At 44.3% G+C, this 12,787-nt stretch overlaps 1 protein-coding gene across 1 annotated transcript in view; it reads left to right on the forward strand.

The window, feature by feature from the left end:
• Positions 1-12,787, forward strand: part of LOC138268495 (junctional adhesion molecule-like) — a 147,047-nt gene that overhangs the window by 110,802 nt on the left and 23,458 nt on the right. The window contains exon 3 of the mRNA XM_069218202.1: positions 29-127. Coding sequence (XP_069074303.1) covers positions 29-127 — 99 coding nt within the window. The remainder of the gene's footprint in view (positions 1-28; positions 128-12,787) is intronic.

The following is a 12,787-nucleotide window of genomic DNA, read 5'->3' on the forward strand; positions in this document are numbered from 1 at the left end:
TCTGACTGGTGTTTGATGCCTTCTACAGGGGGAACACCCTCTTTCCATCTTCCCTACACGGTGACCGCTGCTTCCAGTCTGTTTCTGCTGCTAGCGCTCATCGTGATACTGGTGATGAAGAACAAAGGTGAGATGATGGTGTGCGCAGAGGAGTAGGGAAGGGAGGAGGTTGAGGACATGTCACACAATAACGCGATACAGCCAATCCAATTGCTTAATTCTGGCCTGCTCATAATAGTAAAAGAGAACTGTTGAAGTTAAAGAATGTTGAGGGGCATGAAAAGCCCAGGAAAGAGGTCCGATTTCCAGTTAAGAATATTATGGCTGGCAGGTTCGCTTGGTATAGATTCAATAACACCGAGACGCATGTCCGGGAATGTTGGTGGTGTTGGAGTATCCTAGACTGTTTTCCTGTTCAGGTTAGTCCCTACCTTGAACCAGACATTATCATATACTGGTGAGTTGCTGCATTTTATGCACCTACAAACAGGTGACACAGAGAAGAGTTTACAGCTCCCAGCATGTACAATGGCCAAGAGTATAGGAGACTCCAACACAACCAACAACATCAACATTTGGTGACAACAGTCTTGCTGTGAGGAGTCTATACTAAATGAACCTACTGAACATAATAGCCTTAGCAAAGACCAGTGGACGAACCAACAGTTTTTCCTATGAAACTCTGATGTGGATTATAACATTGCAATATTAATCATTAAACGAATAAGGCACTATGCTTCTTGTTAACATTTGTCTTGGACTACACATTACAGTCTTTGTGTATGTGCTCCCATCACAGTGTTCACAATGAACAAATCCCATTGGCAGGGGAAGCACTTCTCTCTTGAGTCACCAAGTAATCAGAGGATATTTGGAGGATAGGCGGATCTGGCCAATATGATCAGTCAATGGGGACTGGCGAGTGACGGGGTGGTCCCAAAGCATCCAGGCACTCTCCCAAAAATAAAAATACACACAATTGTATGTTTGCAGAATGTGTAGTCCTGCAAAGTAGTGGGTAGAGCCATACAATTTTGGAGAATGTTTTTTAGAAATTCAGGAAAGCAATTAACAAAATAAAATCACAATGTGAATATATATAAATATATGCATGGCAAGGCTGTGCACACTGACACTGTTGATCTGGCGTTTGGCACATTGAGGTCAGGTGTCTTGCTGCAGCGTATTGAGCAGCGGTACTGAGAGCTTTTCTCTGTGACAGTTAAATGGATGAAAGGGGCAACTTTCTCCCAAAGCCCTTATACCAACTCCCAAAAAAGGGATGTGTATGCAGTAAGACGGTGCCAGCAAAAATAATGAAGAACAGACACTTGACCAGACATCTTAAGAAAAGACAGGCATCAACGAGGGAAAGCAACAGAAAGCAAGAATTAAAAACCCCTCTGAAGCCCAAAACAAATCAAGCAAAACATTTCTAGACAAAATAAAATAAAAAACAATTAACAAATGACAGAATCTTGAAAGAAACCATCAACGAGACAAACAGAAGGCAAAATCTACCAAGAACAAATGAGGTAGAACCAAGGGAATTAAATGCAAATTGGTCGGGGTGAAGGCAGGATCTTGAAACATTGCGACGTGCCCCCTGCGCAATTTGACTTGCCTTACATAGTGGAAATCCGGCGGCCCCTGTCCCAAGTGACCTGAAACAAGAAGACAGCAATATAATGTGACCTGAATCCTCCCTTTGGCCCCTTTCCTGCCCACGTTGGAGCTATTGAACCCACATAGCACAGTGCTGGGAGGGCACCCCAAGGAGAAATCAACGAGGGTGAAAGAAAGGAGCAAGACGCATGGTGCATGAGTATAGGCACAGCCATCCAAAAAGACAGTGACTCACACCGTCCACTTACCTTCAGCAATCACCCAAAAGGAATAGAAACAGCAGCTGAATCCATGTCACATAGGAAAGCCAATCCGGCCACTGGACAGGAATTGCCACGGCCACGAGTTGAGTCATACACTTTGGTGGGAGAGGAGCTGATGCAGGGCCCGACTTCGGGCCCACGTCAATAACAGGATGCAGTAACCACACCATTCTGCTGTACCAGTGCCAGAAAATGGGAAAACGTTTTCCTATATTCACTCTGCTACTCACACCGTATTACAGCGTGAAGGCGACAAGTCTTTCCGAAGACGTCTACAAAGATGATTTAAAGATTGGATGAAAATCCATATAAATGCATTAAAAGCCTCTGGGGCAATCAGGACTGATGGAACTTGACGGACGAGAATAGGAAGAGCATAACAGAGCAGACCCTGAAACACTCAAATAATTCACTGAAGAAGATTTCACCCAAGAAAGGCTTGGAGAGAAAAGTTGAGATGAAAAAATGGGAGCAAAAGTACTGGGACAAAAATCAAGGGAAAAAGTGCTTTTAACAAGATTGCAAAATATCAATGACGTATTTCTAAATAATGGTGGAATAGATATCAATATTACAGACAATTGAAAAAATACTCAAATTATTACTACTGTATTTTTTGGTAGTAACTTACACTCAGATTTTGTCAACAGCAAAAAGTCGTAAATTTACTTGAAAGTGTAAATTACTCAAAAGTGTAGGATACTTTTGTGAAAGAGGCCCTGTGTTTTAGTAGTAAATGTGGGGGGAATACAGGGTAGTGGTTGGAAAAGGGGACTACTTACTTAAAAATGAGGAAATAAGGGAGGAGTTAGGAGGGGTTTACTGGGGGTCAGGGAAGCGTTCATTGACTGACACCACCCACCCACAAAAGAGTGAATCTACTGCTGTTCCCAAACTGCACTTTTCAAGTTACTTCTGACTAATCCAACACCACATACAGCCAGAACATTGGTATTGTTACAAATTCAAACAGAAAATAACACACTTTAACTAAAACCTCATAGGAAATAATGGTGCATTAAATTACATTATTTTACATATATAGAAATATAATATTATGTTAAAATAAATATATAAAAATAGCACACAGTTTTAGCAATTGTTTTAGAATGTAAACAAAATGGTAATTTGTCTAATAAAATTACATTCATTATAATTAATTTTAAACATCACTTTTAATAGTTATTACAGTATATTTAGGTATGTTTTTCTTTATGTTAATTTATTTAATTTAAACTTCAGGAAAATAATTTCATTTAAATAATATATATGTAACTTAATTAAATGTTGAATACAAATAAAGGTAATAGCTATGTAGTATGTTGTCTATTATTCTTCATTTAAAATAAAATAACTCAAGAGAAAACATTATTTCTTCTGAGGCTTTATTTATAGTCCCTACTAATATTTTTCAGCAGATAGTGTTGCTGTACCAGTAGGAGGCCATCTGTAGTGCTGGACTTGTAATGTAATGTACCAACAATTTATAAAACACTACTGATGTCCATGAAACAGATTCTAGGAGCTGAAAGCCGGACTGCGGAAGGTGATGCACACATAAAGGAGTGTTATGGTGCTGTCAAAAGTCATGCTTTCAGTTCTTGCACTTTGGCAATAGTAACTTACTTCAGTGTTGTCTGAAAGATTTTGGTGGACCTGGGTAAGCCATATTTTGCAGCGCCCTGTTTGTTATTTTGCTGATCCCACAAGAAACAAAACAAGCTTTCCGAAACTGGGTTGACACAAAACATTTGAAATATATCTTTCGAGAGCCTCAAAAACATCTCTAAAATGCCACTGTGCAAAGCGATAGAGACATAGGGCTTAATTTTGACTTCGGCGGGCGGAAAAGGCTGTCTGCCAAAGTCCCGGGGTCAGGTCACCATCAGTGAGGTGTCCTTCCCGCGGCCCCTGTTACAAGTTTACCGCTGGTTCAGCGGGTGGAAACAGATTTCCCATCTGCTAACCCAGCAGGAAACAGCCCACAACAGCAATGTTGCGGTGCATATGGTGCAACAGCACCTGTTGTGCTTTTCACTATCTGCTAAGCAGACAGTGAAAAGCGCGACTGGGGCTGTCCATGGGGGGCCCTGCACTGCCCATGCCTTGTGGAAAGGGCATGCATGGTTGTGTCATACAACCCCTCCTTAGCCTAAAAAAGTACCCCAATGCCCCCATCCACCCTGAGGCCCAAAACTAACCCCACCCCTAATAAGTAAACCACTCAGACACACCCCACCCGCCCTGAGCCCTAAAACCTTCCCCCACCCCTAATAACTAAACTACCCGAGCCCCCACCTAACCTAGGCCCTAAATCCACCCCACCCCTAAAAGCTACCCTCCAACTCCACTTACCTCACCGCATCCTCTCCTGATCCTTCATCCTCTCCTCCCAATTTTCCTTAAACCTCCCCCACCCCTAAAAAATAAACTACTCCAGCCCCCACTCCCCTCAAAAAAATAAACTACTGCAATACCCCACCCACCCTAAGCCCTAAAAAATAAACTTCCCAAACCCCACATAAGCCCTAAATCCACCCCTAAAAACTGCCCCCTCAACCCTGCCTTAGCCCCACTTACCTCACTGCGTCCTCTTCTGATCCACTAGACTGCTGTCTGCCTTTTTCTCCGCCTTAACCACGCATATGCATAGTTTGGCAGATGCATGGTTAAGGCAGAGAAAAAGGCAGTCATTTTTCAGGCAAGCGTTGGGAAATGTCTGTGTTGTTTATGATGTGTTGTTTAGGACGTTTTCCTTGGATCCCAAGTGTGGTCCAGTTAAACCACTTTAGCACATCATCGTAAAATTAGCAAGGCAGAGCAGTAGAAGGCTAACTCAAGACTATGGTATGGATTAGAAACTTAAAACTCTGCAAAGCACATACTAACGCTTAATAAAGTACACAAGTGGCTTAATAAATCAATGTCATTTTTCAAAAGGAAAGTGTACTTTAATTTACAGAAACCTAAATTCCCAATATAAAGTTACAATTGTCGCGAATAAAGCTCAGATATTCCTAGGCACTCCTGAAACAAATAAATATTTAAGAAGATCTCTGTGCTAAATATTGTGTAGCTCTTTCCTCTGAAACTATGGGCCTCTTTCAATTTTGGCAGAAGGGAAGGCCCATCTGGCAAACTCCAGAAAGGGTGGCCACCACCTTCATGGCGACCTCCCTTCTGGAGTTTTTACGAGTTTCTTGCTAGGTCAGCGAGTGGAAACGGCCTACCGGGAAACAGGCTACAGCATTGTTTCCCGCTCGTAATCGAGCCGGCAGCAATTCTGTAGCCAGAAGGGTGCACCAACACCCTTGCAAATGTTCACTGTCTGAACATTGCAATGGTGCTGGCGAGAGGGGCATCTGCACTGCCCATGCCAAGTGCATGAACAGTGCAGGGGATCCCCGTGAGCCATTGCACCTGTTCTCCCCTAGCCTTTTCATAAGGGTGTCACTGTTGACATCACAAACCACCCCAGCATTGACAGCATTGGTGACATAACAATACACCTACTCTCATGCAGATAGTTCTCTCTGCACACATTTAACTCGAATGGTCTCACTGTGAACTTTCTTTTATTCTTATTTTTGATTCACAAAAGTACTTTTTCAAATAAATGTGCATACTGATTTTGCATCTGCAAACCTGGATCAAGTCTGCAAACCTTGTGACAAAGAGTCCTATTTATTAAGAAGATACATCCACAGTGATCTCTTGTTATCTCACGGTGTGATTTCTCAAACTTTCACATATGTCACTACAATCTACAGACAGTGGGGGCACCTCAGGTAGACTGGGCATGGCACTTAGCAGTCATTCCATAGGCAATACGGCATGCAATGCTGTCGAGGCAGGGCTCAGAGACTCGAGTGGTAAGCTTTTGTTTATCAATCTCAAATTCAAAGTAACTCACCCTTGTATACACCATCAGTCTATGCATGCAAACACAGATGTGTCTGCATGTACTAGCATGAGTGCTGTTTGACTCTGTGTGTGTGCATATTGCTGCCTGCTTGTGTGTGTTCCTATTTGTGTAGCAAAACATGTTGCTTATAGCTGGATTAACAAGGAACACCTACATCTAAAGCAATCCAGTCATACTAACTTTGTGAATGCTTCTTGTACAGGTTTGGCGATGTTTATTAAGGCAGACTTTGAACCAATCTCTTAAAAGCTGGAAATCATCATTATCTCCGGGTAGTCCTTACAGCCTCTGTGTCAGAGGAGGGGGTAAGGAAAACAAAATGCTTACAATAGAGCTGATGGTACTGTCTGGATCACTGTAAGGTGGTAAAGCCAAGAGCCTGCTCGTTCCTGTCCAAAAGTACAAAAACACAATAACTTTAGTCGCCTGGATCAGCTAATGTATCTCATAAGTCATGCACTAGGACTTTTATAGAGAGGTAATTGTAATGGTAGCAGGAACTGCTTTGAAAACATATTTCAATACTGGAAAGAATCCAGATGATTTTCAGTCAGTAGTCTTTATATCTCTGTCATAGGCCCTAGGTTAGTATCTTTGTATTTGCACCTGGCGAACTTTGAAAGTGTCAGAGTCTTACTTAGCTGCTTGCATATCAGTGAATGAGCAAACATTCCCAACTTCTCAGTGTATGATTTGGGGGATGCCGGAATACACCTCCAAGATAAGTATGATAAATATGGCCACATCCTGTTGTAGACAGCACACTTTATTTTATACATTGTTGTATAAGTCATAGCATTTACAGTCTGTTTGTTAATATTATATAATTATGCAGGTATACATACACACACACACCTAAACACACGCACACACGCACACACTCATAGTGGAAGAATTATACTAATAAACAGTGAGACAAACGTATTACTGCATGCAAAGGTGCTATTACTACTGTAGAGTGTAACTGACTTGAGAAAACACTGAATGTGTCACATATTCTATTTTGTAATCACATTACAAAAGAAACCAAAGCCTAGCTATTGTGATTTTATCACACTGTGTAGGTTTAAGCACTTGTATTCTGTTTATGACATCAAGTATCTCATTTGAGACTTCATCAGTGATGTCATAAATTATGTCATAGAACATTTTATCAGTGGAATAATATGTAAGGTCCTAACCAGTGCATGGCGGGTGCAAGTTATAGTTAGCTCTGCTAAATATTACTGACGAATTTTTGTGTTTTTTAAAATTTCAAAACGTTAATGTTGTCACTGACATATTCACTTACTTATAACATTAGTTTAACCTTTAGATTTTTTCAGTAATTTTTAAAGGTTTTTTGTAAACAAAACCAAATCTTTTTATCACAGCTAACTATAATGTTGCCATAACCTTTTTTATTTCACTGAATTTCTAGTTTTTTTTTTACGTAAAGTAATATTTTATAACAATACATAAAGGTAACCCCTGCCACGCACTGCAGCGCAGGGCCTGTCCTGGGGCCAGGCCTTTCAGCAAACTCCCCCACAGGCAGCCAACTCTCCCCCACGCATTTCCTTTGGCAGTGCACAGCAGGGGGTTGGCAAAAGGGTCTGTCTTGTGGCCAGGCCCTATGGCCAACCCACACGGAACCAGCAACATTGCTTATTACTAATTTGGAAGGGGTGGAGCCAAATGGGCAGAGCTTGTAGGTGATTTGGCACCTTTGCATATTTAGCAGTAATTAAAAGGGAGAACAGTGGACTCTGCCATCAGACCAGGAGATGACAAGAAAGAACCCACTCGTCTTGGACAGTCAATACAGAAGAGACTGTGATCCAATAAATCAACAATGCATTCACCTCCATTAAGGATTTAAGATTGTTTTTCAACGTGCAATTGTAAAGAAAACACTCTGTCCTTCAGCCTGGAAAATGGCGGGAATACTATTGTATACTATGAAGGTGGAAGGGACGGGGCCAAACAGGTGGAGCTTGTAGGTAATTTGGTGCCTTTGCATACCAAGCAGCAATTAAAAGGGAGAACTGTAGACCCTGCCCTTAGACTAGGAGATGACAAGAAAGAGCTACTCGTCTTTGACAGTCACTACGGAAGAGATAGCACTCCAATAAATCAATGATGCATGTCAAGGATTTCAGATCATTTTTCAATGTGCAGTTGCAGATAAAATACACTGTACATCAGAGTGCAACATGGCGGCAATGCCAATGCATGCTATAAATGCAGGGCCAAACAGGCGGAGGTTGTGATTGATTTGGCACCGATGCATACTCAGCAGCAATTAGAGGGGAGAACCATGGACTTTGTCTTCAGACCAGGAGATGACAAGAAAGAACCCACTCGTCTTGGACAGTCAATACAGAAGAAATAGAACTCCCATGAATCAAGAATGTGTTCACCTCCATCAAGGATTTCGGCCATTTTCCATTGTGCGATTGTATAGAAAACACACTGTCCATCAGCCTGGAAAATGGCAGGAACACTGTTGCATACTACTAACGTGGAAGGGGCAGCGCTAAAAGGGACAGAACTTATATGTGTTTTTTCTATTTAAAAGGGAGGGGGCATGTGGCACCCCTCTCAGAGCCTATTTTGGTGCAGGGACCCCATTTCCTGGGGCTTTCATTAGTTAAAGGTAGGTGCTCCAGGGCTAACCTGGGGTACCCACCACAAACACAATGATGTGTGCCCTGAGGGGAGCCCCAGGGCCCCGCAACCCCCAGCCAGCTCCCACAGTATTGCTCCCACCCCGAGGGAGCAGCTATCTTTGCATGCTCCCTCCAGGTGGGAGCAATCTATTGTTCTGTTTTCCTGCTCGCATCAGTACGGGCAGTGAAACAGATTTTAAATCAGCTCCCAGCGGGAGCATTTTTAAAACTCCCACCTGCTGGGAGCAGAATTTGTGTTTGCTTGCGCCAAGCGGGAGCAACCACAAGTATACCTGCCTACACCTGTGCAGACAGGGAAACTCCTGTGTCCTGGGGGTTGGCTCCTCTGGACATAGCAAGTGAACCGGCCACATGGATGGGCTAGCCGGGGCCTAAAAAGTCTTGTGGAGGGTGGACCCATGCCCCCTCCTACCATTAAAGATAAAGCCCGGGGACTGGTGTCACCATGGCCTTTGAAGGCTTCAGTATGGGAGCCATGCAACGCCCCTTCTTTGTTTTTGTGCATATTTGGCTGCAGAGTGGCCTCCCCAGGACTTATAATTGCTTTAGGAGGGGGGCTGCATGCCCTCTTCTTTTATGTAATGCAATCCCAAGGGTGAACTCCCCGGGGCCTAACACTACTCAGGGAGTGGTCCGCACACCTTCCCTCCCCTTCATTAATCAATGCAGCCCTGGGCTCCCAATTTGTTTTTGTTTTTTTCGATCTTGTGGGAGTCTTGCAGGATCACAACAAAAATCGCAAAAAAGGTCTCTCAAGCATCTTGTGGATCCAACCATCTGGACATGCAAATATTTTTGACCCTTAATCTTCCTACCAAATTTGATGTTATTCCATTCAGCAGTTTTTGCTATAGCCTTGGAAAAGGCATGGGAATTTTGAGTTTCGAGACCTCCCATTTTACTCGGCCCCTGCTTCATGGATCACCCCAAATCTTTCCATGCACTAATTAGTCAAAGAATAGTACATTTGTGGGATTTTTAGCGGAGATTCATCAAAACAGGCTAAATTTACCAAAGTTATTATTAACACAAAAAATGCTTTTCCTGTGTGTGTGTGTGTGTATGTATATATATATATATATACATATATATATATATATATATACAGTATCTATAAACTATAGATACGCTCAGACACCGCTGTAGGTTTTGCAACAGAAAGTGTTTATTACTGCCTTCTCCCAATGTGTTTTGGCCCAGCTGTGCCTTGATCACGGGTTACAGGAGTTCAGCATTCCCCCAGACTAAAAATCACACTAGTGAACATAACAAAGGACCAACAATCATGCTGACGAGGTGCACTTATCTTTGCTGGCCCCTTCTTCTTCTGTGGTGGGTGGTCTTGGTGTCCCACTTTCAGAATGGTTGTTGTGAGAAAGTAGCCTCTTTCTAGCCTTGTTACCACCACTTTTGGCCTGTTTGTGAGTGTATGTCAGGGTGTTTTCACTGTCTCTCTGGGATCCTGCTAGCCAGGGCCCAGTGCTCATAGTGAAAACCCTAAGTTTTCAGTATGTTTGTTATGTGTCACTGGGACCCTGCTAGTCAGGACCCCAGTGCTCATAAGTTTGTGACCTATAGGTATGTGTTCCCTGTGTGATGCCTAACTGTCTCACTGAGGCTCTGCTAACCAGAACCTCAGTGGTTATGCTCTCTCATTTCTTTCAAATTGTCACTAACAGGCTAGTGACCAATTATACCAATTTACATTGGCTTACTGTGTAAAGAAATGGCTCCCTGTTGCAGTTACCCCCCACTTTTTGCCTGATACTGATGCTGACTTGACTGAGAAGTGTGCTGGGACCCTGCTAACCAGGCCCCAGCACCAGTGTTCTTTCACCTAAAATGTACTTTTGATTCCACAATTGGCACACCCTGGCATCCAGGTAAGTCCCTTGTAACTGGTACCCCTGGTACCAAGGGCCCTGATGCCAGGGAAGGTCTCTAAGGGCTGCAGCATATCTTATGCCACCCTGGGGAACCCTCACTCAGCACAGACACACTGCTTGCCAGCTTGTGTGTGCTGATGAGAACAAAACGAGTAAGTCGACATGGCACTTCCCTCAGGGTGCCATGCCAACCTCACACTGCCTATGCAGTATAGATAAGTCACCCCTCTAGTAGGCCTTACAGCCCTAAGGCAGGGTGCACTATACCATAGGTGAGGGCACCAGTGCATGAGCACTATGCCCCTAAAGTGTCTAAGCAAAACCTTAGACATTGTAAGTGCAGGGTAGCCATAAGAGTATATGGTCTTGGAGTCTGTCAAAAACGAACTCCACAGCTCCATAATGGCTACACTGAATACTGGGAAGTTTGGTATCAAACTTCTCAGAATAATAAACCCACACTGATGCCAGTGTTGGATTTATTAAAAAATGCACACAGAGGGCATCTTAGAGATACCCCCTGAATTTTAACCAATTGTTCAGTGCAGGACTGATTGGTCTGTGCCAGCCTGCTGCTGAGAGACGAGTGTCTGACCTCATGTGGTGAGAGCCTTTGTGCTCTCTGAGGACAGAAACAAAGCCTGCTCTGGGTGGAGGTGCTTCACACCTCCCCCCTGCAGGAACTGTAACACCTAGCAGTGAGCTTCAAAGGCTCAAGCTTCGTGTTACAATGCCCCAGGGCACTCCAGCTAGTGGAGATGCCCGCCCCCTGGACACAGCCCCCACTTTTGGCGGCAAGTCCAGGAGAAATAATGAGAATAACAAGGAGGAGTCACTGGCCAGTCAGGACAGCCCCTAAGGTGTCCTGAGCTGAGGTGACTCTGACTTTTAGAAATCCTCCATCTTGTAGAAGGAGGATTCCCCCAATAGGGATAGGAATGTGACCCCCTCCCCTTGGGAGGAGGCACAAAGAGGGTGTACCCACCCTCAGGGCTAGTAGCCATTGGCTACTAACCCCCCAGACCTAAACACGCCCTTAAATTTAGTATTTAAGGGCTCCCCTGAACCTAAGAATTTAGATTCCTGCAACTTACAAGAAGAAGAGGACTGCTGAGCTGAAAGACCCCTGCAGAGGAAGAAAAGAAGACACCAACTGCTTTGGCCCCAGACCTACCGGCCTGTCTCCTGCCTTCCAAAGAAACCTGCTCCGGCGACGCTTTCCCAAGGACCAGCGACCTCTGAATCCTCAGAGGACTGCCTTGCTTCAAGAAAGACAAGAAACTCCTGAGGACAGCGGCACTGCTCCAAAAGAACTGCAACTTTGTTACAGAGGAGAAGATTTAAAGACCCCTGCAAATCCCCGCAATAAGCGTGAGACTTGCAACACTGCACCCGGTGACCCCGACTCGACTGGTGGAGAACCAACACCTCAGGGAGGACCCTCCGGCGACTCCGAGACCGTGAGTAACCAAAGTTGTCCCCCCTGAGTCCCCACAGCGACGCCTAAAGAGGGAATCCCGAGGCTCCCCCTGACCGCGACTGCCTGAACCTAAAGTCCCGACGGCTGGAAAAGACCCTGCACCCGCAGACCCCAGCACCTGAAGGAACCGAACTTCTGTGCAGGAGTGACACCCAGGAGGCCCTCTCCCTTGCCCAGGTGGTGGCTACCCCGAGGAGCCCCCCCCTTGCCTGCCTGCACCGCTGAAGAGATCCCTTGGTCCCTCATTGAAAACCATTGAAAACCCGATGCATGTTTGCACACTGCACCCGGCCGCCCCCGCGCTGCTGAGGGTGTACTTTCTGTGCTGACTTGTGTCCCCCCTGTTGCCCTACAAAACCCCCCTGGTCTGCCCTCCGAAGACGTGGGTACTTACCTGCTGGCAGACTGGAACCGGGGCACCTCCTTCTCTCCATTGAAGCATATGTGTTTTGGGCACCTCTTTGACCTCTGCACCTGACCGGCCCTGAGCTGCTGGTCTGGTAACTTTGGGGTTGCTCTGAACCCCCAACGGTGGGCTACCTTGGACCCAAACCTGAGACTTGTAAGTGATTTACTTACCTGCTAAAACTAACAATAACTTACCTCCCCCAGGAACTGTGAAAATTGCACTGTCTCCACTTTTAAAACAGCTTATTGTGTTTTATGTAAAAAGTATATATGCTACTGTGATTATTCAAAGTTCCTAAAGTACTTACCTGCAATACCTTTCAAATGAGATATTACATGTAGAATTTGAACCTGTGGTTCTTAAAATAAACTAAGAAAATATATTTTTCTATAACAAAACCTATTGGCTGGATTTGTCTCTGAGTGTGTGTTCCTCATTTATTGCCTGTGTGTATGTACAACAAATGCTCAACACTACTCCTTTGATAAGCCTACTGCTCGACCACACTACCACAAAATAGAGCATT

The sequence above is a fragment of the Pleurodeles waltl genome, chromosome 12 (genome assembly GCF_031143425.1).
Source record: "Pleurodeles waltl isolate 20211129_DDA chromosome 12, aPleWal1.hap1.20221129, whole genome shotgun sequence".
NCBI classification, from domain to species: Eukaryota; Metazoa; Chordata; class Amphibia; order Caudata; family Salamandridae; genus Pleurodeles; species Pleurodeles waltl.